The sequence below is a fragment of the Amphiura filiformis genome, chromosome 12, assembly GCF_039555335.1.
Source record: "Amphiura filiformis chromosome 12, Afil_fr2py, whole genome shotgun sequence".
Taxonomy (NCBI): domain Eukaryota; kingdom Metazoa; phylum Echinodermata; class Ophiuroidea; order Amphilepidida; family Amphiuridae; genus Amphiura; species Amphiura filiformis.
Window position 1 is genome coordinate 60,839,566 of NC_092639.1, and position 26,998 is coordinate 60,866,563.

General features: G+C 37.5%; 1 protein-coding gene across 1 annotated transcript; it reads right to left on the reverse strand.

The window, feature by feature from the left end:
* Positions 1–311: 311 nt before the first annotated feature.
* On the reverse strand, positions 312–25,902 carry LOC140166974 (uncharacterized). Its single transcript, XM_072190458.1, has 9 exons — positions 25,813–25,902; positions 16,604–17,489; positions 16,208–16,263; positions 12,427–12,519; positions 11,221–11,319; positions 9,102–9,200; positions 7,952–8,053; positions 6,365–6,466; positions 312–4,777 (listed from the first exon to the last, which is right to left on the reverse strand). The coding sequence occupies exons 2-9, from the start codon at positions 17,475–17,477 to the stop codon at positions 1,517–1,519; spliced, it is 4,686 nt and encodes a 1,561-aa protein (XP_072046559.1). The 5' UTR covers positions 17,478–17,489; positions 25,813–25,902; the 3' UTR covers positions 312–1,516.
* Between the last annotated feature and the right edge of the window lie 1,096 nt (positions 25,903–26,998).

The window sequence follows — 26,998 nt, forward strand, 5'->3', positions numbered from 1 at the left end:
AAAAAGAAGAGAGGAAAAAAACAGCTCTCTATCTGATTAGAACCAGTCAACTTTGAATCTTTTGACAAACACTTCTGACCACAATCTGCAAGGAACACAATGAACACATTCAATGTAAGACTTATCAATTTAATCAACCATCTACCGTCACTCAGTATACCTGGCTTAGTGGTCAAAAGCGCCAGTCTAGAGACCTGAAGATTGCTGGCTCAAATCCTGTTGAATGTACATTTTTTCCTTCAACATTATTTTATGTGCACCGGCCACTCTGAGGAAAAATAAAACTTACAAAATTACAGATATTTCTGTACTTATTTACATGCCTTCACTGCCTCTACAAATAGCATTATATAATCATGATAAATAGTCAGTGGATACAAAATGTCTTAATAAATTTCATTATCAATTAAAATGTTCTTGCAAACTCCCAATGAAATGTGTTTTCTCAGGCTAAGTACCAAAATTCCCACACAAACTGAGATATGGAATACATTACTGAAGTATATTTCAATTCAACTGTGTAGATTCTCATTTATTTGGGTACACATATGTTGAAAATAGTTGACAAAAGTGATTTGTATTGAATCTGGACAACAACAGCCATACCCAATTGATGGATCTACGTTGTGACTGAAACCGTCAGTATCAGCAACTTAAAATGGTGACGATATTGACTTTGGCCTGGAAGTAATCAGAAATTAAGGTCATCATCTATCAGAAGTGATCGGAAATCAAGGTCAATGTTGACAATCCTGCCAAAGACTACAGGTTTCAGTCACAAAATCAGTTTTTCTGTCAGATAAGTATGTCTGGTTGTCCAGATTGGATTACTAATTACTAATTTGCTTGGAATGTCATGATAATATTTGATGAGTCTCAGACAGGAAGGTGGTGCTACATTTACAATCCACAAAGTGCACTTCTCTATAAAATATTAATAAGCCTAAAAGGATTCAGATTCCAAGAAACAGTCACACTGACCAAATTTCTATAATTTAAAAAATTTAAAGTCTCAAACGCCTATTTCAGAGGTAAAAGTTCTTATTTGAAGACAAACTATTATTTTCAAAAATAGCTTCACATATTAGAAATAGTATAGTCGATTTAACAGGATCAGGAGGATGTTTAACATTATTCCCAGTTTTTCTTAATAATCATAATAGAGAATTTGATATCAGTGGAAAGCCCACAATTTTCTCATTTGCACCGAAATATTAAAGCTGAAAGACCGATGTTTTGCTTCGATTTATCTCAACAATGTCTAAACCCATTCTTACTTGCACACTATGATGCCTTCAAATGCAAAAAGGGATTTAAAAGTGGATATGGAACTTCATATGTTGGGAGTGAGGGTCAGCAATAGAAATAGCATGACTTTGCTGAAACCATCCCTCCTTTAAATGAGGTTATTTACAGCATCAAGTAACACTTTGGTTATATAATTAATGAGATCTTCCTTGAAAGCTTCAGTTAGCTCCAGTACTGCGTCCTTCCTGGGTAGCCAGCCATAATGGAGTCACTCCATCTCCATGTTGTGTTTTTGCATTGACATTAGCTCAAACAAAGTTGAAAAGTCCCATAAACGTACTATAGGTCCAGCTTCCAGTAATACCTGACATGTGGCCCTGTGGCCTTGATGGTTAGCCAGCCATAGTGGAGTCACTCCATCTCCATGTTGTGATATTGCATTGACATCAGCTCCTGCTTCAAGCAGCACCTTGCAAGTATTTTCATGTCCCTCCTGTGCAGCTTGATGTAATGGTGTTTTCTCACCTGTCTCCACACTTGCTTGTGCATTAACAATAGCTCCTGCTTGAAGTAACATCTGACACACAGTATCATGACCATTCTGTGCAGCTAGCCATAGTGGAGTTATTTCATCGCCCTGTGGTGATCTTGCATTGACATCCGCTCCTGCTTGAAGTAACACCTTGCAAGTATCCACATGTCCTTCCTGTGCAGCTTGATGTAATGGTGTTGTCTCATCCATCTCCACACCTGCTTGTGTGTTAACAATAGCTCCTGCTTGAAGTAACACCTGACACACGGTATCATGACCATTCTGTGCAGCTAACCATAGTGGAGTTATTTCGTTGCCCTGTCGTGTTTTTGCATTGACATCAGCTCCTGCTTCAAGTAACACCTTGCAAGTATTTTCATGTCCGTTCAGTGCAGCTTGATGTAATGGTGTTTTCTCATACATCTCTACACCTGCTTGTGCATTAACAATAGCTCCTGCTTGAAGTAACACCTGACACACGGTATCATAACCATTCTCAGCAGCTATCCATAGTGGAGTTACTTCTTTGCCCTGTCGCGATCTTGCATTAACATCAGCTCCAACATCAAGCAGCACCATGCAAGTATTTTCATGTCCCTCCTGTGCAGCTTGATGTAATGGTGTTGTCTCATCCATCTCCACACCTGCTTGTGTGTTAACAATAGCTCCTGCTTGAAGTAAAACCTGACACACAGTATCATGACCTTCATGGGCAGCTAGCCATAGTGGAGTTAGTTCAAGGCCCTGTCGTAACCTTACATCAACATCAGTTCCTGCTTCAAGTAACACCTTGCAAGCATTCTCATGTCCGTTCTGTGCAGCCATATGTAATGGTGTTGTCTCCTCCATCTCCACGCCTGCTCGTGCATTAACAATAGCTCCTGCTTGAAGTAAAACCTGACACACGGTATCATGACCATTCTGTGCAGCTAGAAAAAGTGGAGTTACTTCTTTGCCCTGTCGTGTTTTTGCGTTGACATCGGCTCCGGCATCAATCAGCACCTTGCAAGTATTTTTATGTCCGTTCTGTGCAGCTTGGTGTAATGGTATTCTCTCATCCATCTCCACACCTGCATGTGCATTAACAATAGCTCCTGCTTGAAGTAAAACCTGACACACGGTATCATGACCATTCTGTGCAGCTAGACAAAGTGGAGTTACTTCGTTGCCCTGTCGTGTTTTTGCGTTGACATCGGCTCCAGCATCAAGCAGCACCTTGCAAGTATTTTTATGTCCTTCCTGTGCAGCTTGATGTAATGGTGTCATCTCATACATCTCCAAACCTGCTTGTGCATTCACAATAGCACCTGCTTGCAGTAAGATCTGACACACAGTATCATGGCCATTCTGCGCAGATACATGTAAAGGTGTTACACCACACATCTCCACACCTGCTTGTGTGTTAACAATAGCTCCTGCATGAAGTAAAACCTGACACACAGTATCATGACCTTGCTGGGCAGCCATCCATAGTGGAGTTATTTCATCACTATATCCTGCTGCATCTACTACAGCTTTGAAATCAAGTAATACTTTGCAGACATTAGCATGGCCTTGCTGTGCGGCAAAGTGTAATGGTGTTCTCTCATGTACCTCTATACTTCCTTGTTCATTAACGTTAGCTCCAGCTTGCAGTAAAATCAGACACAATGACACATGGCCATAATGTGCAGCTGCATGTAAGGGTGTTATTTCTCCCATCTTCACACCTGCTCGTTTGTTAACAATAGCTCCTGCTTGAAGTAAAACCTGACACATACTATCATCACCATTCCGGGCAGCTTGCCATAGTGGAGTTATTTCATCACCATATCGTGCTACATCCACCTCAGCTCCGAAATCCAGCAATAACTTGCAGACATTATCATGGCCTTGCTGTGCAGCAATGTATAATGGTGTCATCTCATTTACCTCCATATTTCCTTTTTCATTGACATTAGCTCCTGCTTGCAATAAAATCTGACACACTGTCAAATGGCCATTCTGCGCAGCCATATGTAATGGTATTGCCTCACCGACCAGCACACCTGCTCGTTTGTTAACAAAAGCTCCTTCTTCAAGTAAAACATGACACACAGCATCGCAACCTCGATCAGCAGCTAGCCAAAGTGGAGTTACTTCAAGCCCTTTTTGTGTTGTTGCATTGACATCAGATTTTTCTGCAAGTAGCATTTTGCAGACATCATACCAACCATACTCTGCAGCCTGATGTAATGGAGTTGTCTCACACAGTTCTGAACCTGCTCGTGCAGTAACACTTGCACCTGCTTCAAGTAAAATCTGACACACTGTGCTATGACCACTCGTGGCAGCCATCCATAGTGGTGTTACTTCATTGCCTTCACATCCTCTTGAATTGACATCAGCTCCTGCAGCAAGTAACACTTCGCAGACATCACCATGGTTATTCATTGCAGCCTGATGTAATGCAGTAAACTCATCCAACTCCACACCTGCTCTATTATGGACGATAGCTCCTGCTTGAAGTAAAATCTGGCATACAGTACCATGACCATTCTGGGCAGCTAGCCATAGCGGAGTTAATTCATGTCCATGTTGTGATCTTACATTGACTTCAGCTCCAGCATCAAGAAGAACCTTGCAGACATTCTCATGACCATTCTGGGAAGCTTGGTGTAATGGCACGGATTCACCCATCTCTACACCTCCTCGTTCATTAATGAGAGCTCCAGATCGAAGTAGAATCTGACATACAGACTCATGACCATTGTCAGCAGCTAGCCAGAGTGGAGTTACTTCATGGCCCTGTCTTGTGCGTACATTGACATCAGCACCTGCATCAAGTAACACTGTGCAGATGTTATCATGACCTCCCCCTGCAGACTGATGTAATGGTGTTCTCTCATCTCTTTCAACACCAGTTCGTTCATTAATGTTGGCTCCAGCTTGAAGTAGAACCTGACATACAATAAGGCAACCATTCATGGCAGCTATAAGCAGAGGAGTCTCTCCTACACCTGATCGTGTATTGATGTACTGAAAAGAAAAGAAATACGATCAGGAGTTGAATATGCAGTGCTCCAAAAGAGAGTTTACGACAAAACACAGACATACAGGTGCATGATTGGATGGCTAATCATAAATATTCATATTATAGCTAGAAGCGTCACATTCTTTTCTATAATTTGTATTCCATATCCCCGCCAAAGAAATCCGGTATCAAAGAAGTTTTTCAAGGCAAAACATAGATCTAGTAAGAGTCAGGACTACACTACTATACTCCATATTACCCCTAGGTCGTGTGCAGCATCTTGGTAGCTCCAGTTTGATACAGCATTTGCTACCAAAAGCTCTATTAAAATTGACAAAGATTGATACCAGTATATGAAATTTGGTGATTCAAAAGTTGTGATTCAAAATGATTACACAGTTGGAATTCTCACCACAACCCCTGTGTTGACTATCCCAAGTGCCCAGTTTATTCAATCGTTAATTTAAAACAAACAAATTGTTTACAAACTTTGCTGATAGGGCATGATGTGATCAATATGACCTAGAATTGGGGGGGGGGGAGGCTATGTCGTGGTCGTGCTCAAAATGATTCAAAATGATTACACAGTTGGAATTCTCACCACAACCCTGTGTTGACTATCCCAAGTGCCCAGATTATTCAATTGTTAATTTAAAACAAATAAATTGTTTCCAAACTTTGCTGATAGGGCATGATGCGATCAATATGACCTATAATTTGGTTCACCTCAAGTTTGGTAGTGACGTATTTCACTCGCCGCAGTATCGCATCGCGCGTAAAGTTAAACGCACTGGGTGTACACACCCGTGTACAGAGGTGATCTGTTGACACGCTTGCGGCGCGACCGCGAAAATGCATTGACGTCACTACCGAACTTGAGGTGAACCAAATTATAGCATTTTTGGGAGGGGGGGCTATGTCATTGTCACGCTCTGCAATTAACCTCTACAGCTCAGAGTGCTCCTATTTTAATTTGTAACTTTTACAAATGCACCAAATTTCACATATACTGGTATTTGTAAAGGTTTTGGTAGCAAATGTTGTATCAAATTGGAGCAAACAAGATGCTGCACACGACCGTGTCAATGAAATCTTCAGAACATGAGCAGGTTTAGATTTATGACGGGTTATGTTAGAGAGGAGTTTCTTTTTGTGTTGTGTTTAGTACAAATGCACAGAAGGAATACACTATCGCAATATCCCCTTAAATCCAGGGGATAATTTTAATATGCATTTAAAATCTCTCAAACACCAAAACATTATCAATATCCCAGTACGTGCAACTAATGGCAACATAATAAATTGAAAATACAGCATTTCCTTATGAAACTTTCTGCAAACAACTGCACAAACTAATGCATGCCTATCATCTCTGTAAGCAGACCATATACTGTAAACCATGAGATATTTGAGTGCACTAAATTTCACAAATGCAGTTAATTCGCAAACATGTCATGCACACAATTTTTTTCTTCCTACAGGCCTCAAAGGAAATGTGTAAATTCGGAAAAATTTCATGTTGCAAATTAATGCCGCAAAAATATCATACGGTAAAGTATCTGTAAATCAGATAATCAACTATGTAACTATACCTCAGTAGCAGGTTGGTTTGTATTAGCTGCAGCTTGTAATAACACCTCACACACAGATGCATGACCATAATGTGCAGCAACATGTAGAGGGGTCCATCCATCCTGTTAATCATGAGAGAGAAGCAAATTAAAGAGGTTATCCTAGAGAGTGTCCTGATGTTTGTGTGAACGATATATATATATAAAAAAAAAAGGAATGTTTGAGTGTACTAATTACTAATGGACAGGGTTTGTCTATGAAAAATATATGCTGGGCACAGCCACCTTCATGTCCAAAATTACATCATATGACTAAGGTCATTAATTATTTATCCATGATCCAACCTCTATATTATCATCCAAAGCAGTGGTGATCAAAGAAACTACTGCCCTTAGCTTTTTGTTATTATTTACCATTTTTTGTTGGTTTTGTTAAATTAAACTAGGGTTATTGCTGCGCCCAACTGCTTGCACACCATTCTATATCAATCGAAAATAATTCCAAGATGTTATGAGTCTATCATTTATAAGCCAAACAAAGTATAACACATATAAATGTACACCCAAGTTAATTTTGCAGTCCCCTCTCCAACTCTTTTGACAGGAAGAATTGTGATAGTGACTTTGCTTTCAATAGTAGCCCTACTAGTATAGGGCCTTTTGACTGTGGTGATCCAAAACCATGCTATATCATAAAACCTGGCTATGTCCAGAGAGCTGCTGCCAGTGACTGCTAATTCCCCTGAAAAAAGGTCTAGAATACGGACATCCCTGGTGTCAAAGTGGTGTCCGCTGGCTTTTTAGATGTAGAAAAACTGCTGAGTCGTTACCAGGGTAGGATCAGTGGAGTGGTCTACGGGGTATGCTGTTCGGAGGAGCAAGCCTGTCAAGACTCCTACATAGGAGAAACCGCCCAACCTCTTCACAACCGCATGCTACAACACCGCAGAGCCAGCTCAGGTGGTAACAACTCAGCGGTTTTTCTACATCTAAAAGCCAACAGACACCACTTTGACACCAAGGATGTCCGTATTCTAGACCGTGAGCAGCGTTGGTTTGAGCGTGGTGTGAAAGAGGCTATCTGGGTGAGAGCGGAGCAACCATCTCTCAACCATGGAGGAGGCGTCCTGGCCAAGCTGTCACACGGCTGGGACCGAATCATAAAGGACATTCCTCGTCGATTGTTATCAATACCGGAAGTGTCCGGTACTCAAGGTCATTTGAATCACAACCCAGCTGAAGACTGAAGGTTTCAGTCGCAACATCGGTTCGTCCGTCAAAATAGGTATGTCTGGTTGATCAGATTTAAATTAAATCTTAATTTCAACATACCCAGATGAATGAGAGTCTACACAGTTTGATATTTTGGCTATATTTATTATGAAGGAGCTATTGAAAGCAATGTCACTATCACAATTGTTCCTGTCAAAAGAGTTGCAGAGGGGACTGCAAAATTAACTTGGGTGTATATTTATATGTGTTATACTTTGTTTGGCTTATAAATGATAGACTCATAACATCTTGGAATTATTTTCGATTTCAGTTGAACCATTTTACTGCATCATGTACATACTTATTAACAAAGAATGAAACTTGTATTGGGCCTACCTCAACACATCGTATGTGAACATCAGCTCCAGTCTCTACCAGAATCTTGCAGATGCCAACAAACCCATACTGAGATGCTATGTACAATGGGGTCAGGTTATCCTGTGTGTTAAATAAAGATAATGGTTTGTTATTCAATATGCTCCTTTCAGAAATAGAAAAGAAATATTCACTTTTAACACAATGTCAACAGTTCAGTTCAGTTTTTAATTTTACTGTATAGTAATACAAGCAATGTGGAGAAGATTAATTGCAAGATAATTCGCAAGTATCAAGTGCATGATCGAAAACGAAATACCCGTAAGGGTTGAAGATCAAGATACCTGAGAAAATAGTAAATCATGCATCAAATACTAGCAAATTTTAATCAAGAATAAATGGAGTGACTTTAACAGATTTTAATCAGCATAAACCAATAATGTTTTGATCAATTAACAACAACCATACAGTAAGAATCATATACTGAGATCACCTGGAATATAATATATAAGTCAGGGAAACCTTATGAATGTGTACAAATTTAAACCAAGACCTTTTTAATATTAAAAAAAATACCAATCCTAATTCTTAGTAAAAAAAACATGCTGTATAATTTCTATTTATGCACAAAATTCAATTTCTTAAGTTTTGTATTAATTTGGTCCAATAAGATACTTGAGAGAGGATCACAACTAGTAAAGATTCATCAGTTATCTGCTGTAATTCCATGTGGTGCAGTTGGATGAGGAGCTCTGGACCTGATATCTTTTAAGTGCATTGGTTCAATACCCACAAGTTCTGATTTTTTCCCTCTCAATTATGCCCTCCCTTGCCACATCTATATTTTTACAGAACTGAACAAAACAAAACTAGGTCACAACCACTGAATGGACAATTTTTCAAGGTTAAGACAAAATAATGGGGTTTCACATCCAGATTTGTAGACCAGAATTCTTGAGTTCGATCCCCAACAGTTCTGATTTTTTCACTTTTTCAATTTGGTGTCTCCCCAATTAAAAATGCTGGTGGGGAGGGGGAAATTATAACATGGAATCGGTATAATGAAGAGGGCTCTTTCCAAAGAAAATACAATAATCTTTCATGATTTGTGACCCAAAGTTTATGATCCTCTGCCCTTCACCCTACTTTTCAAAATATCCCCGATAAATACCTGTGTTTGTTGATTTACTGCTGCATGTTTACTCAACAGAAATCTACACATATCCTCTTGACTGGTGCGGACAGCTGTAAATAATGGCGTCCATTCATCCTGTGAGGGAACAAACCCAAAGATCAATTAAAGGAGGGTAGTCAATGATCAGACTGTAACACATGTTCATACATACTCACGATATAACGACGTTTCTGATTGGATTTGCGCTCTTTTTTGCTGGTCATAAATACCGTTTATGACCAGTACGCAGGGCATAAACAAGCTGCGTCACGCAGCGTTGGAACCCAATTAACACGATTCACGATTTGCTAGTGTTGCGTATCGCGCATGTCACCGCGCCCATCTCACGCTGGCGCCAAAGATGACGCGTATCACGCGTTGACTCTCGGCCGTTGACCTCATGAGCCGAGCTGCTCCTGCAAGTAGGCCTACTCATTTTCTTCCAATTTATTAAGGAAAACGGTATGGAAATGTTATTTAAACTTGTAAACCCTTATTATTTTCATCTGTATTGAATTGCTAAGAATGTTGGGTATGTATGAACGGGGTTCATTCATAGGATTTCGGGCATGATCGCTGTTTATGACCTCGGCTCACGCCTCGGGCATAAACAGCAGCGATCATGCCCTCAATCCTATGAATGAACCCCTAATTTTCTGCCAAACATTAAGACCCATCACCCAAACGTTCTTATTCCAAGTTTTGAGTTAAATTGCTCCAGCAGTGTGGATTCTAGAAGCAAAAATGTCTGTATATCTGCAATGATCAGTGGTGCATATAACAATTAGGCTTGGGATTTTCGGGTAATTTTGTGCCCGGGTACCTGTTTATTTTTCGGGCGGGTACTCGGGTACACGAAATTTTTTTTTTTAAAAAGACTACAAAGTATCAATTTTCATATTAAAAATACAAAACATCTTGAAATTTTTTTTTTTTTTTTTTTTTTTTTTTAGGTCAACCATGAATGATCCTAGCATTTAGGTCTAGGTCCAGGGACACTACAAAACCGAAAAAAAAACTTTAAAAAACTTTTAAAAAAATAATTTTTTTTTTTTTTTGGAATTTTGGGTATCCGGGCATGGAGTTCCTGCCCGGGTACTCGGCTGCCCGGGCGGGACTCGAATTCCCGGGACTCAGTCCCTACCTTAATAACATTACATGAATTATTAGACAAACTTATGATAGTCACAACGCGTATATTCACATATGTGTTTTAATCGCATACCGTTGTGTCGCATGCATGTAAACACACCCAGCGAGTTCCCATGCTTAATAACATTCCCCGGAATCAGTCCCAGGAAAACAATCCTTTTGAGTGAACATGGATGTGGATTTTATGAATCTGGTGGTGTTTTGGACAGTTTACCCCAGTATTACAGGAACACAATTTGCAAAAACATCATCACCCTTCTGAGTTTTTTTATTACAAGCAGTTTGTAACTCCTTCATTTATTTTAGACAAATGCACAAATATCACCATGGAGATTTGTCTAACATTATCTGTAGCACTTACATTGAATGAGTTAAACCTGCATTCTGAGCACAGATCTTGCATAGAGGCAAGCACAAAAGTCCATATCATTAATGCTATTGAGTGGATAAGAATGGGATTATCACACTTTTGTATCATCTCAACTTTGTGTTTAGGTGAGACAATCTTAGGCCATCTTAATTTAATAGTCTTAAAGCTCCTCAAAGTGAAAACAAACTGTGGAATGCAGTTTTTTTAAGGGTTTTTTTCTGTGGGACTAGCTTTTTGATAAGAATAGACCACCTTTTCATCTGTCAAGGAGGTGTCACTATAATAATCAAGATGAAGAATTTTATTGAGATTTACGATTTAGGCTATTTTGACATCTGACGATGTCAGACGTGATATTTTTGTGTGATGGATTTAGAAGAAAAAATAAAACAGCGTACAATAATGCAGTTTACTCAATCCAGTGAGAATAACACGCAAAAAGCAGGCAATTTTCCTAATGCACATGGGAGATTTAAGACTAACTATTTAATTATAGTGGCCTTAGCATCAAACAAATAACCCTGTGTATAATCCTGTTCTTGAAATATCTATGATTGTATTGCATATTGTAATCATATGTACAAAAACTCATACCTCATCTCTAGCTTCAATATCTGCACTGTTTTCAAGAAGTAGCTGGCATGTCTTGGTTTGTCCTCCTAAGGTACACATATGTAATGGTGTTGTGTTGTACTGCAATGAACAAAAGGTAAAAACACAATGAGTTATATCATTATATCTGCGTTGTTTTCAAGAAGTAGCTGGCATGCCTTGGTCTGTCCTCCTAAGGTACACGTATGTAATGGTGTTGTGTTGTACTGCCATGAGCCAAAGGAAAAAAGCGCAATAAGTTATTTTGAGGTTAAAAACTGCACATCCATTATTTGGAGGGCATCGTAAAAATCCAAACATTTTGCCTTTGGAACCGAGGAATATCCCGAGGGGCGTAGCCCGACATATAACCAATGCAAAGTTATTAACCTCATTCATAACTGTCACTTTCATCTCTTCACTTTACAGAATAACACAAAATTGTCCTTTAAAATTTGTAAAAATAAAAAAAAATTACATTTAGCCTTTCCAAAAATCGAACAGGCTAAAATAGGACGACCAATAACAGAAGTGCGCATCACAATCTGTGCAAATAGGGTAGCGCACAATCCAAATACAGCGGCTAGCATGCGAGCAGTTTGTTCAACGCACAACACGGCGCACTCAGAGGTTACTAATATTTACTCTGGGGCATTTTGCGGTCAATTGTGAGATATTAATAACCTTGATTTGCGTTTGTGTTTTTACAAATTGGCCAGGCCAGACTCCCCTGCTCCTAATGAGTCTATTTTACCTTCCCAGCACTAAATGCATGGGTAGAGAGAGAGAGACAATAGATGTTATACTGTACTCACACAAAATCAACTCGCTAGCGATGACCAATCACGATTTGACCAATAAAATGAATCACTTTTTAATTTCAGTTCATCAAGCAAGAAATTAATGGGTTATCCCTGGCAAATAAAATATAAACACCATCAAAGATGGAACTTAGCTTTGATTAATTCAAAACTGTATTCACGGTAGCATGCTTTGATATCATAATCAGAGATGCATATGCTGAGTGGAAAATCACTCACTAGAAATTGAGTTCGGGCAAGGGTCGCTCTCGCTCACCTCAAACAAGGCAAGGCCTGTATTCATGCTTTGATATCATACTCAGTGGTGCATAATTAAAGGGGGCATGGGAGCTCAAATTTCACCCCTGCACACCACTGCTCACAAGACACATAAATTTCAGACTCTTACCATTCCTCTGGCATCAACTGGTACCCCAGCCTCCGATAAGTGCTTACATGTGTCAGAGTCACCAGTTAAAGCTGCTAGGTGAAGATCACGGATCTGAAATGAAACACAAAAAATGGCATGATTAGACCTTATCTTTTGAGAACTACAAGTGCGATCACACCTTTGTGCTCCTTATTGATGAAATTATTTTTAAAAAGTGGACACTGCATATTCACCGGACTGTCCATACTTTTAAAATAGTAGTAGGGATGACCACTCTCAATACAGTTTCCACTAGAACGATTTTTCATTTACTGTGTGCGTGCACTCACACACGTATTGTCTATGGAGAAACTGATCGATACAAGAAATCCCAGGCCTGTTAAATGGCGTACATACTTGTTTTGATCCAAATATAGGCCTATATCAGGGCGTTTCAAGAAATTCCTGATTCCACCAGAAAACATTAACCAAACTTTTTCCTGTTTGGTCAGTAAATAGAGAGGATCTTCCTTCATGAAGAGATCAACTTTTTTTAATGAAAAATTTAATGAGATGAGAACTACAACAGGTTGAAGTGACACCATTCCGTGCATCATGTGTTCAAACGCAATTATCTCCGAATTTGGAGTGAATCAGACAAGCAAACTTACATACTCATAAAATTTAACTATTTTTGAAGACAACATGTACAGGATGTTAAGAAATTTAAGAATGTTTAAGCCTACATGCCCATCTCAAATCATGCACTTCTCAAATCATGCACTTCCCGTGCACTTCTCACTACCATGTCCATTTCATATGCTAGCCTATCCATCATGGCTTCCATGCACACACAGTGTATTGCTCAATGTAGTAAAGATAACCTTTGAGTTGGAGCAAATTTCTCAAAATTGGTAGTGATTAATGTTACCAAACTTATGCCATGATGAAATATAATAATTTTTGAAGATAAAATGTGCTGACCTTAAAAGATTGAACAATGTTTAAGACTACCGCTATTCATTTGAAATAATGCACTTATTGTTCATCTCCTCTATGGAGATATTTTCCATGGCAGCCATCTACATGTATGATCATGCTTGAGGTTTCTCCATGATCTTATTTTCATGTTGTTATAAGCAAATATAATGTTCCAGATAATGCTAGTTAATAAATACATTAAGAAAAAGTACCTTAAAGTTGCACTTTCTGTTAGTATTCCTTTTTGGACTTTAACTTTTTAACATGTTCTAGCAGCCCTATATAAAACCGTGACACTCGAAAGGCCATATCTCTGGAATGAAACGTCCGATTAAGATTATTTAAACGCCAAAATGTTTCTTTCATCAATTCCCAGCCAATAAGTTAGGTCTGAATCAATTTAAAAGTACTTCAATATTTAGTGGACATGCCTAATAGTAGTGAATGGAGATGTTCAATATGCAATGAATTTACCAAAGGACATGAACGTCCCATTCTGGATGACTTGTTTGGGAACTCGCAATAGTTTGTTTTTAGCCAAAAAAATTTAATGTTTACTATACACATTTCACACTTTTTTTAAACATTTTAACCGCTCCCAAATGTTTAATATCGACAGCTTTAGTGAACATTTTGTGACTTAATTCAAATTTTGTATCCACTTTTCTTTATTTATGTAATGTTCACTCCTTTCTTACCAACCACTGTTGACTTAATAATAATATTAATAATAATATTTATTTGAATTACTTGCAAAATACAAAAGTAACAAAATAACAGTAGATTTATACACACTCTACATTTCTTACACATGACAAAAGCAAGTAATTCAGGATGAGTGAATGGGCTGAAAAGTCCAAACACAGAAGTGCCCACTCATCCTGTACATGAAAGAATAATTTAAAATTAAAAGTACATAAAATAGAGAAAAGCAACATTTTGGAAAATAAAACCATTATGAAATCTTGAAACAATATTATAAATATATGTAAAATACAGGCATTTGAAAATACATAAGCCAAAACATGTTACACTACAAAATCATTTAAGCATATTCAAGTAAAATGATTTGCATTCAGACTTAAATACGACAAGGCTATTAACATGATGTAATTCAGAGGGAATTCCATTCCAAAGACGTGGAAGTGAAACAAACATAGAATTAAAGAAAGAAGATGATTTGGCAGTTTGGTGCAAAAGCCTTGTTTAGCACTCTTTTACATCTACATGAGTACAGGGTCTTAGCTAGAAATTCAGGTTTTAGAATTAAAGAAAGAAGATGATTTGGCAGTTTGGTGCAAAAGACTTGTTTAGCACTCTTTTACATCTACATGAGTACAGGGTCTTAGCTAGAAATTCAGGTTTGCCCGTCATTTAAATAAATTTGCCTGTCCCAATTTGACCTTCAAAACATTTACAAAACAAAGGCATTAATTTTGCCCGTCCCAGGAGCAAACTCCCCGTCTAAAATGACGGCCAGACGGGTAGCTAGCTAAGACACTGCATGAGTATGATTCAAATCACACCCCTATTCGCCAAATGCATGGTCTTCTCAAAGTGGTTCTACCTGCAAAGTGCATGCTGTGTGTTCATATGCCTGTCAAACGCATGCTTCAATTACCACGTACACATTGCAAAAGCCTTCTGGTGCGTTGCTAGGAAAGCGTGAGAAACAAAAATGCACATTTTGCGCATGCATTTGCAGGGAGAACCTCGTTTTGGTAGCAAGATGGCGGATACGTGCAAAGGGGGAACAGCACTCCTAGGCTGTTTTGTTACATACGTAATGCATCAAAAGAGGTTAAGGTCAATAGGCCTTAAATGGCAGGTCTATAGCAAAAACAACATCATATCATTGGCAAGCTAATATTATGAGGACAATGAAAATGACTCCTTTTTTGAGAAAATAAGACATTTAAAGTTGATATTCCGCAAAAACCAACCTAAGCGGTGAGTTCCTTCGATTTGGCCTAGAAAAATGGTGACGTCATGAAATGAGATGTGCCCGCTGTGAGAAAAGGGACTATAAACGCTCTCAATGGACAGAACGTATACTGTTGCTCTTCACAGAAAAAAATTCCAAATTAAGTATTACAAATTTCATGCTTTTTAAACATATGGATAAAATCAGCCGCTTCTTTTTTTATATATTAGACAATTGTGATATTACAATTCATATGTATATCAATATCATGAGAAATATTAGGCCTAAAAAATAAATACATAATTTGAGCTTAGAATTTCATCTGAGACTAGCATATAAACCGTGTTAAGTCCACAAACTCATGTATCTGATTTCCCTGTATATTGCAATGCTATAGTTTCAGTCGGATGAAATATTACAAAGCAAACAATTAGTAACAATTACTGTGTGGGCTTTGTTCCCGAAAGAGAACAATAGCGTGCATATTGTTATGCAGCATTGTTATGGTAAGTGATAGTACAACTCATTGTTGCTAATGTCAAACTTGTCAAAGTGATTGTGATTGTATGATGAGAGCACGATAAAGTGCCCACTTCATTTACCTCGTCATCAGTCAAACGGGGAGAACACTTACGCTTCAAACGGGGAAGAACACGCACAAGGCTGAACTTTACCCACACAATTTCTCCTTTTTCAGGAGAAATACGCAAAAAAAATTGCAACAAGTGTCAACTTGGAACGTAATAATTATTCTCTTCGAATAGAGATAAACTTATTTTTGCTATAGACCTGCCCTTTAATGGTACATCATGTACTTGACCTATTTTTTGTGTATAATGAAACATTCTAGGCCATGCATACTTGTGATTAGACTTGTGATTTTCAAAGATAAGTTTTGCATCCTTGTATACATACCCTTTCATCAGCAACACTTTCTTGGTGCTCCGTTTCCTCATGTCTCTTCCAGCATCCTGTGTGAGATCAACAAAGTATTTCAAATGACAACAAATTGCACATGCCCACAGAGTTGTGGTTGGGGTGTGTCCACTGAGTTTATACAAAAGTGACATTTGTACATTCACTAAAAATCATATAATGTCTATAATTTTTATTCCACTGACATGGTTGGAAAGGTGTAAGTTCTTGCAAAACATGAAAGCCAGAGTTTCCCACCTAACATGTGAACATTGTTATTTTATAAATTATTTTATTGTACGATCTTACACAGCTCCTTGCATCAGGAACAGTCTACCTGTCATCATCAGAGAGTACCAGCTTTTAAGAAATCAATTTAACTATACATGTACTTGCCTGCATTTTTGAGCCATTCATCTAGTAGGACATCGATGACTTCATCAATAGTTGGCCTTTTTGTACGATCCTCATCCCAGCATCTTGTCAGTAGGTCTTTGATTCTTGGAGACACTCTGTCTGGTATTTCTGGTCTTTTGCCATGTCCTACCTGCCACATTATTGTGAAGTCTGGCAATCCTGCGAAAGGTTTCTTCCCTGTTATTAGTTCCCAAATAACTAATCCCAAGGAAAAGATGTCAGACTTGGGGGAAACCTGCAAATCTTTATAGTTTTCAGGTGCCATCCATCTCATTGTACCTGATTGTGAAGTTGAAGATTTGGTCCTCCTGGTTTCTTTTGCAACTCCAAAATCACATAGTTTCAAGTCATCTTCAGCAGTAATAAGAAAGTTAGGGGATTTAATGTCCCTATGAACCACCTCTTGATGCTGAATGTATCGTATCGCAAGCGCACCTTGCACAGCCCAACGAAAAAATAATCTATTTGGCAAGATTTCTGACTCTCCAAACGGATCACCATGTTGGCTTGCTTTTCCTGCCTTGTTTTGTATATCCTGTTTCCACAGATATCTACGCAAGGATCCTTTCTCTGCTAACTCTATTACCAAAATAAGATGCTTATCTCGAGTGACTACCGCACCGATGAACTTCACAACAGTTACATGGTTCAGTCGCTGAAGAACAGACAGCTCTATGTTCTGTGATGCATCAAGTTCATCTTCAAAGAATATTTTCTTGGCAGCAACAATTTGTACTCCATCTGTGCTTCTTAATTCTGCCCTGTATACTTCCCCACCACCACCTTCACCTAGCTTTTCCCCTAAAGTCAAGTTGTCCTCGTCTATTCTCCAAGTCCCACCTGCTGTTGCCATGGCGAATCATTTCTGTTAATAATGTAAAAAGTAAAAATTGTTCTCTTAAACATTGCAGTACATACATTTAAGGCTCTCACCTACACGGCAATTATGTACTGGCACCATTGAATTTTCAGGTGGGAATCTGGCACCAAATGCTAAGAAAAAAAAATGAAATGATTTTTAAAATAAAAATTGGAAAAAAAAAAAAGAAGTTATAGGCCCTAAATGGCTTGTTATTCAAGGTTGGAACTGGAGAAATACTGCTAATTAGGTTAGGAAAAAAATGCTAATTTCTTTTTTCAAAGTTGGATAAAGTTGTATATTTTAATTACTTTTGCTTCTATTCTGCTGTTCAATAGAAGAAAAAGTATATTGGCTTTTTTTTAAAGTAGCAGTATTTCTCTGGTTTCCAACCTTGAATAACAAGCAATTTAGGGCCTATAACTTCTTCTTTTTTCAGTTTAAAAAAAAGCAAAAGAATTTGCTTATTTTTTTATTATTATAATTTTTTGGGAACTTTTTGACCCATGAATTTTTATTTGGATAGGCCAAAGACAGGCAGGAACTCAGGTACCCAGGAATTGGTGAGAGCCTTACATACATTTATGGTCACCTTGGGAATAGAGTCTTAACCATAGCTTCTTATTGCAGTAGCAGTATATATTTGAGTTCTAGTATAATTTCCCTACCATGATTACAAAAATTATACAAGCATGATAAGAGCCTCAAATCTTCTGTGAACATGTATTCACTGAAAATGCCTGTTGATGTTTTTCTTATGTGCACTTTCTTTACTTTCTAACATTACGCCAAGAGATTTATAAGAGCAAGTTCCACAAGCTAACTGCACATCATTCATGTGACCAGGGTATACCATACATAGATCAAATCTGAATATTGGCAGGATTGTAATGTATTTTATCAAAACATCAAATATTACAAAGATAATTATGGATGAGATGGTTGAACAGATAATAAGGTCAGCATTGACAATCCCCATAAAGCATTAATTTAAAATAACAACAATAATCTTTTTAAAGATCCTAGCATCCTCTTTTTATGACTTTTTCAGTAGATATCAACGAAAAAAAACATATTCTCAAAATTTCAGTTGATTCCGATTTTGAGTTTGCGAGTTATGCATGATTATGTGAATTACAGTGTTGCAGGTCTCGAGACTGGCAGGTAACCTCTGGTCTTGGTCTCAGTCTCACATTTATTATCAAGATGTAAGTTGCTAACGGATCATTTGAACCAGGGGTCAATTAAGAAAAGAAAATTTACATGCACATTGTCTGATTTTTTCCTCAAAATGGGCTGTATAACACATAATTTTGCATTCTACACGCACAGAGCCAAAGTTGCATGCATTTGTGCATGTAAAACCCCTCTAAATCGAACCCTGGTTTGAAATTCTCTTATTTCTCTTGTTTTTGGATCCAAATATTTGTGAAGAAATTTAATTTTGATATCTTGCTTGAAAAGCTAGACTAAAGCCAAGAATTCTCCGCGTTGCGGAAATTCCGCGAAAATCGCGGAATTCGGAGGTAAAGCGGAAAACGCATTTCTGAGAAAAATATATATAAAAAAAGCAAAACTGACCTAGAAAAGGGAAAAAAATACAATTGAAAAGAAATAAATAAAATACTAAATGAAATGGGTCTTCAAAATTCATCAAAACAAAGTAAAATCCGTCATAGATTTACCGTACAACGCCTGTCCTACCTCCCATTGCAGCCATGATACCCGATCAGTTTATTCTTGGTAAGATTCTTGTGAAATTTTATTATGTCAGAAATGTGCTAAAATTACAAAGCGGAGAAAAGCGGAATTTAGCATTTGTAAAGCAGAAAATTCTTGGCTTTAAGCTAGACTAAATAAAGATTAGAGATTAATATGACCCTTCAGGTACCAGTCACTGAGATAGTTATCATTCATTATTAACATAGGCATCAGAAGCGGGGGGTGGGGAACATGTCCCCCTAAATATTTGCAGAGCGGACATCCCGACTGAAAACAAAATAGAAGAAAAAATAAATTAGGATCTGCCTGTGTATCTTCCTTTTTAGCACGAAAAACACTGTGTTTTGGGCCCAAATAGGGTAAAATTGCAATAATTTGGGCGCGTAATGACCCTTCAAATCATAAGCAAAACACATCTTCATTTTATACGGCTAAAATAAGATCATAGTGTTCCAATATCTATGGTCTGATATTGAATTTTTCTGCGAGTTTTGCACGCAAAAAAAATCTCAGCAAAACCGAACAAAATACACTTGTTCCCTGACCCCCTAAATTGTAATGCTTGCAGCACCACTGTTCATTGATTATATTACTTTCAAGCCCAGTCTCAGCCTGGGTCTTGGTCTCGGTCTTGGACTGCCTGGTCTCAGTCTCAGTATTGGTCTCGGATAGACTAGTCTCAAAGTACGACACTGGTATTACACCACTATTACTGTTCCATAGGCCAGTGTTGTACTTTCGTTCTGGCGTACCAGAACGTAACTCAAAATTTGACAAAATGTTTGCTAAACACATTAATCTGCAAGAAATTTTTGGGACATAAACATTATGTACTTGTTGCACCGGTACCATAGCTAGAGGTTGTCAGTGGAATAAATATCTCACCCTTTTTTGAGAAAAGTGGGGGATGAGGCTGTGGATCACAAAATGCCCTTTTAAGACTATCATGCCCAAGAACACTAACTAATGGCTCCATGAATTACATAATATACCACCAACATGAAATTATAGTCTAGACTGGATACCTTCCTTGCGTCATGCAGTAATCACACATGTGGTAATTTGCCGTATTGTTTGTAATAAACGCCACAGGGATGTTGCATTTTTCCAAAAGGGGGGCATCCTTCAAGCCACCATAATTAGGCAATGAAATGGATGGTGTCATAATAGGTTTTGTCCATGCAATTTAGCGATCGTCACTGCATGACTGACATTTAACTGATGCAAAAAAAATTGCAAGTAAAGTTTTACTCACACATAAGTACATGATATGACATGGAATGTTTGCATTTTGTCAATTTTTTACGGAAATATTGGAGGGGAGTTTAATAGAGAAGGAGCATTTAATACGGTAAATATTGTTTTTAATTGCATTATGTAATGATGAGATTGAGAAGGATTAAAAGTATACATTTCAGAAAGGAAATGATACAAGGAATCCAACTACTGAGCTATAGCATTATAACAGATTCCTTCAAAAAGTAACAGGTTTGAGAAAATCTCAAAATTTGATTTTACTTTACTTCAATACTGTTACTAGTACAGCCTGTCTAAAAAAAATTGTGCAAGTGAAATTACTTTTTTTCATAACTTGAAAATGCATCGGTGAATTTTTTTTTTTTTTTTTTAGTCTTGGGCGTTTCGATCCGCTCTTTACGATGCCAATGTCGCCAAAGTCTGCGAGCACCTATCGTTAGCTGCTTGGCGTGTGTTTGAAATAAACAATTTGCACTATAGTGAGAATTTCTCACTATGGTGAGAAGGTGAATTCTCACTATTTGGAGAATTCGTACTATTGGGAGAATTCGCCAATTTTGGGGTTGGGACTCTACTGTCCAAGGACAAGCGTCAGCTTACTTATGGAGTATTCATCTAAAGACTCAAGACGATAACACTCCGATCGCCAGGCAATCTACGTTTATAGTAGTAGGCTAGTGGGACAACGAAACCGCTACGTGAACGAGCTAGGGCGCTACCAACATTTGATGATTGCAAATTGATTGAGTACCATGAGTACGGTACACTACTTGCGTTGAATGATGCGGAGCTTTCTCCATTCTACTTCTTCTATACAAATTCTTGGTAGACCAACGGGTTGGTATCCCTCCAAGTGTGCAGATACTACATCCAGTGCAGAGCCAACATCAAAATCAACATTCCCACCACCATTGTTTGGCATTAGACGTTCGCCTTTCGTATCTCTTTCCTTGTTGGAAAGGTATAACGTTGAGGAGATAGGAACATGTACAGAAGATCCGGGACCTACTCTGCCATTTTTGGCTGAGTAACGGTACATGAACACGGTCTTTTGTGCCTATGTAAATTAGTCATTGTGTAAAGCTGTGTTTATACCCAGACTGAATCATTGTCGCTAACTACACAAGTTATGTGTGCAATTTTAGAGAACGTTGACCGACAGAGGGTGTCAATATAGGCCTACGTTAGGCATGTTCACAAAATTTTCAAGTAGGATATTTCACATGGAAATTATTTTGTTTAAAAAGGTGATTATTTAACTTAAAAAATGAGGGGTCAACCATGTATGTAGGTCAAAAATTAGCGAAGTTATGGGCAAATGTCTGTTTTAAAAAAAAAACATGTAATGCATCATTTTTCACCACGGCGATCCATTTTACACAAAGGCGATTTTATTTTATGAAATCTAACTTTCACTGCATGCTGACTTCTGTATCAAGGATAAAGTACCGGCACATTTTAGACTACGTCGTCAAGTTTCTGGTGTCCAAATTTCAAATGTTTGTATTTCCCTTTTTGGATTGAATGTCGCCCTCTATAATAAGGAATGTGGACATGTCTACCTACGTGTCGCTTTTGACAAACAGCGAATCATGCGCATGCTCAGCAGGCAAATACGACGGCGATTTAGTACACTGAATATCAGAATGCTGGACGGTTCGCACCCTTTCAATTTCGGACCCGTGCACTTTCGCCCCCTTTCTATTTCGCACCCGTGCACTTTCGCCCCCTTTTTTTTATACCGCGGGTATTGTGCTGCTGTCATGCTGTTGATTGATGCACGGTCGATTGCTTGAACTCCCGGCAATGCGGCGTAGTATGTTTATAGTACTGGGCCGTCGGGCATGCACTTATTAAGTCATGATAAACCCGGGAAGGAAGGAAAGAAAGGATATTTTAAAACAAAATAGAGGAACAGTTTTTTTTCTCAGAATATATTACAGACAAGATATTTTAGCAGCAGGCTTACCCAAAATAATGAAATAATTAGAATTCAATGATAAAAATAGTAATAATAATAAATAGTAATAATAATATATTTATATTTAATTATTAATTATAATATGTATAAAAACAGGGGAAATTTGTTTCAACTGACGACCAAAGGATCATACAAGTGTCAACAAGCAATGGATAAAATTAAAAACAATGAAAGTATGACACAAAATCCAATGGGGGAGTAACACAAAACATATAAACAAAGTTAATTTAATAAATATAATATGATGATAATAATAATATGATAATAAATAATAATAATAATAATAATAATAATAATAATAATAATAATAATAATAATAATAATAATAATAATAATAATAATACTAACAATGATAATAATATAAACAAAGTTAATTTAAAAATATAATATGATGATAATAATAATAATATGATAATAATAAGAATAATAATAATAATAACAATGATAATAACCCAGCAAACACAAAAACGTTTTTAAAACGTTTTAAATAAGTTATATTTTGGGTTTTGGTTCAGGTAAAAACGTTTTAATAACATTAAAATGTCGGGTTATATAAAGGTCATGAAATCGTTTTAAACGCGTTTTGTATGAAAACACACTACAACAATATTTTTAAAATGTTTTCAAATGTCATTGTAAACTATTTTTGCAAACATTTTTAAATAACATTATATTAAAATATTTGCACCAGGCAAACACAGAAATGTTCTTAAAATGTTATTTACAAAACGCGTTTTAATAACATTTAAATGTCGGGTTATATAAAGGTCACAAAAACATTTTAAAAAGCGTTATTGTAAATATTTTGGGCAAACATTTGTTGCAAAATATTTTTTCAACCCCAAAATAACATTCTGTTTAGAATGATTTGCACCAAGTTTTCAAAAACGTTTTTGGAATGTTATTAAAACGTTTTTATACCATTTATATAACCCGACATTTAAATGTTTTCTGTAAAACATTTGTGTTTGCTGTGCAGTAAATTACTGAACAAATGTTTTTTAATGTTATAAAAACGTTTTATACCATTAATGTACCCTTTATATAACCCGACAATAAAATAAAATAGAAATGAAATAAAATAGGCCTAAGTAAAATAAAATAAATCAAAAACATAATGAATACCAATCTTCAGTCGTAGCACATTTAATATAATATAGGCCTATTAAATTCAATCGAACTGGAGAGTCCATCAACATCCCGGGTAAACATACTATTTGCTTTTGTACACGCTGGACTCAGTACCGGTACTGCAAACACAGACAATCAACACTAAACAGTCAACCAATACTATACACATACAACACCCCACTGTACCGCCGGGAGTTGAAGCGATTGATCGTGCATCATCAATCAACAGCAGTAGACTGCCTAACTGGCCTGTATCTCGTTTCGGCCAAAGAACGTCTGTAATACATACCTGTTTTTAATGACTTTGCAACAATGTTTCTATTGTCAGCAATAACAGCTTGCATTCACACTTTTGAGTTTATATGGTGAATTTTCGTACACATCATAAATAAGTGAAATCAGAATATCCTGAAAGGAATTTAGGTAACTAATTCAACGACACTGACCTCGCAACAGCTAATGTTTTCATGTAAACATGGCGTCATTAGACATTTTAGCCTACGTTTCAGTATCCTACTATCGGATCGTTGAAACAACGAAACCTCAATCCCGACCTCATTCACGAATTCACTCACCTTCCTACACCACCAGTTGAAATAAAACTCAAACATCCCGTGTTATTCCTCAAAACTACATGCACCTTCATTAATAAAAAATTGAAATCCTAGTAGAAATCCGTTATCGAAAATTGTTTGATATAAAACGTCACCAAAAGTAAATTTTCTGAAGAGTAGATACCGCGTGTCAAAATGGCGGCCGCAGTCGCATCCCCCCAGCTTTGTACGTGTACCCAGGTCACGGTATGTCTACGTGACGAACAGTCAAGGTCAGAGAACAGCGCAACCTGTCTGCTGTCATGCCGTAATATAATGGCTCCGCCCAATGAACGGCGCTGTCAATCATCCTTATTGCCTTTGTCGAACAGACTTTTACGCAGGTAAGAGCTCACGCTGTCCTCACTTTTAGGATCGACGAAGCGTCAGGCCGACACAATCTGGTTGTGTAGGAGACTATCATCGTGATGCCCACGTTGGAACCATTGGATTACGGAAGAAATATTCATACCAGGACTGAAGCAAATGTGGCCATTTCTATGTTTGTACCGGGCAAGTACCGGACATTTTTCAACACGGAGCTAGCGGAAAATACTGCAAATTCGTCCAAGGTAAGCAAAGGGTTGGGGATCGCATTTTTTAACTTTGACTAAACTGTTTCGGAGTTAAGGCACGCTAAAAGTAGACCATTTAGAGGGCTGTATTTGGTGTACATGTGACGTTTTGAAAAGAGTAAAAAAGCGACCACTTATTCGCTATTGCTGAAGTATACCCGCCGAATCATGTACCAATACACAAGGTATTGGTACATGAGATCAGGTATACAACAGCAGCACATTACCCGCGGTTTAAAAAGGGGGCGAAAGTGCACGGGTGCGAAATTGAAAGGGGGCGAAAGTGCACGGGTCCGAAATTGAAAGGGTGCGAACCGTCCTGTTTCCAGTACACTGACCATGCGTGCGATTCAGGTTTCTCCAAAAGCGATTGAGTATAAATGCATCTTTAGAAATGACCGGCGATTAGACTGCGGAACTCAGTCCTCAATGATAGTCAGTCATTTATCTTTTGGTCATTATATGACTATCATTTGAGGGACTGAGTTGTTATAATATATCTTCCGAGGTGCAATTTCAGACAATAGCTGGGGATTAGTGGGGCAGAGGTTATCTATTGAATCCTTTCATGACCACTGAAGCATAGTCAAGTCTGCAAGGACACTCGGCACAAATTGAAAGACCATCACAAAAGAATGCATGCATGTCAGGTCATCGACACCAATTTGGTGTTTGTTATGACACAAATTTTGTGTCTGTTATGCACCTCGAAATATGTACCTTAAAGTCTGTATCTAACCGGCGATTGTGTGTTCTCAAGTGGGTTTTATCATGTTAATTAATAGTGACCTCGATCAAGCATTGAAATGCTGTCATTTTTTGTACTGGATCGTTCAAGCATCTCCAACAAATTTTTCAATGTAAGTGCCTCTGGCCCTAGTAGAAGTAAAAACGGATACTATGGCCAGAGTTCTAGGGCTAATTGGCATTGCAGAACGAAACACAAAATAATAAGTGCAAGTAAAAAATGACCATCTGGTCACGTTTTAAATGCAGCAATCAATACTCATCCTAAAATCATGCTTATTTTACCAATCATAACTATGAGTTTACCGTATATTAGCACAAACCTGAGGAAAAGTCAGTTTAAAACCCGGAAGCTTAATCGGGTAAATCGTTTTTCTAGCCATGTAGACTGCCATCAGACCACTCTGTTAATAAATCCCTTTTAGAAGTAGGTGCACTCATGTGTCACCAAAACCGGGGCTTGGTATGATACCCCTTCAAACAAACTGTTACAAACACATGTTTTACAGAAAAGGTTTAAATGTCATGTTCGGCCCTATAAAGGGTATAAAAACGTTATAATAACATTCACAAAACATTTGTGAAAAGGTGATGCAAAACATTATCTGATTATAACAGAATGCTATTTAAAAGGGCTGGGCATGTGATCCACAGCCTCATTCCCCCACTTTTAGCTAGGCCTACTTTTCTTTTTAAAAGTTGAGATTTTTATACCACTAGAAACCTCTGGCTACAAAATGTTTACAGGCCTGCACGCAGGATTTTTTTGGGGGGGGGGGGTGCTGATTTCAAAAAAGTGGACCAATAACCATAAACAGCAGTAGGCCTAGATAGCCTATATTATAATAGCTACGGTACTTCATCAATACCAATATCAGCAGTAGATAGCAACTTCATCAATAACCATAATCAGTAGTAGGCCTAGATACATAGCTACTTCATCAATACCAATATATCAGCAGGAGATATCAACTTTATCTCATCAATAACATGCACCATATGTACACATTATAGGCCTAACCATAGACCTATCGGCATTATAATGGCTACCGGTACTTCTCATCAACACCAATATTAGATAACAACTTCATCGATAACCATATCAGCAGTCGCAATACCAATATCAACAGTAGCCATATCTGTTAAACTTAAGTTAGTCAAAAAAGGTCTAATAATCGACTAATTTTCGACTAACTAGAATTAGTCATACAAGATATATTTTTTGAAGGACAGTAATGCTGAAATTATGTATTTATAATGCTTAAAGAACAGTAATATCATTTCACATTAAATTGCATCATTTCAACATATTTTCATGACTTATAATAATCCAGTTTGTAAAGAATAAGAAATTGCATAATGACGAATTTATGACTTCGCGATTTGAATGACTAAAAAATGACTAATTATTTATCGGAAGTGAAATTTTTGATAAATAATCAATCATTTGATTAGGCATTTAATTAGTAACCAAAATCACGATGGTTACAGTAGGCCTATTAGGCCTAC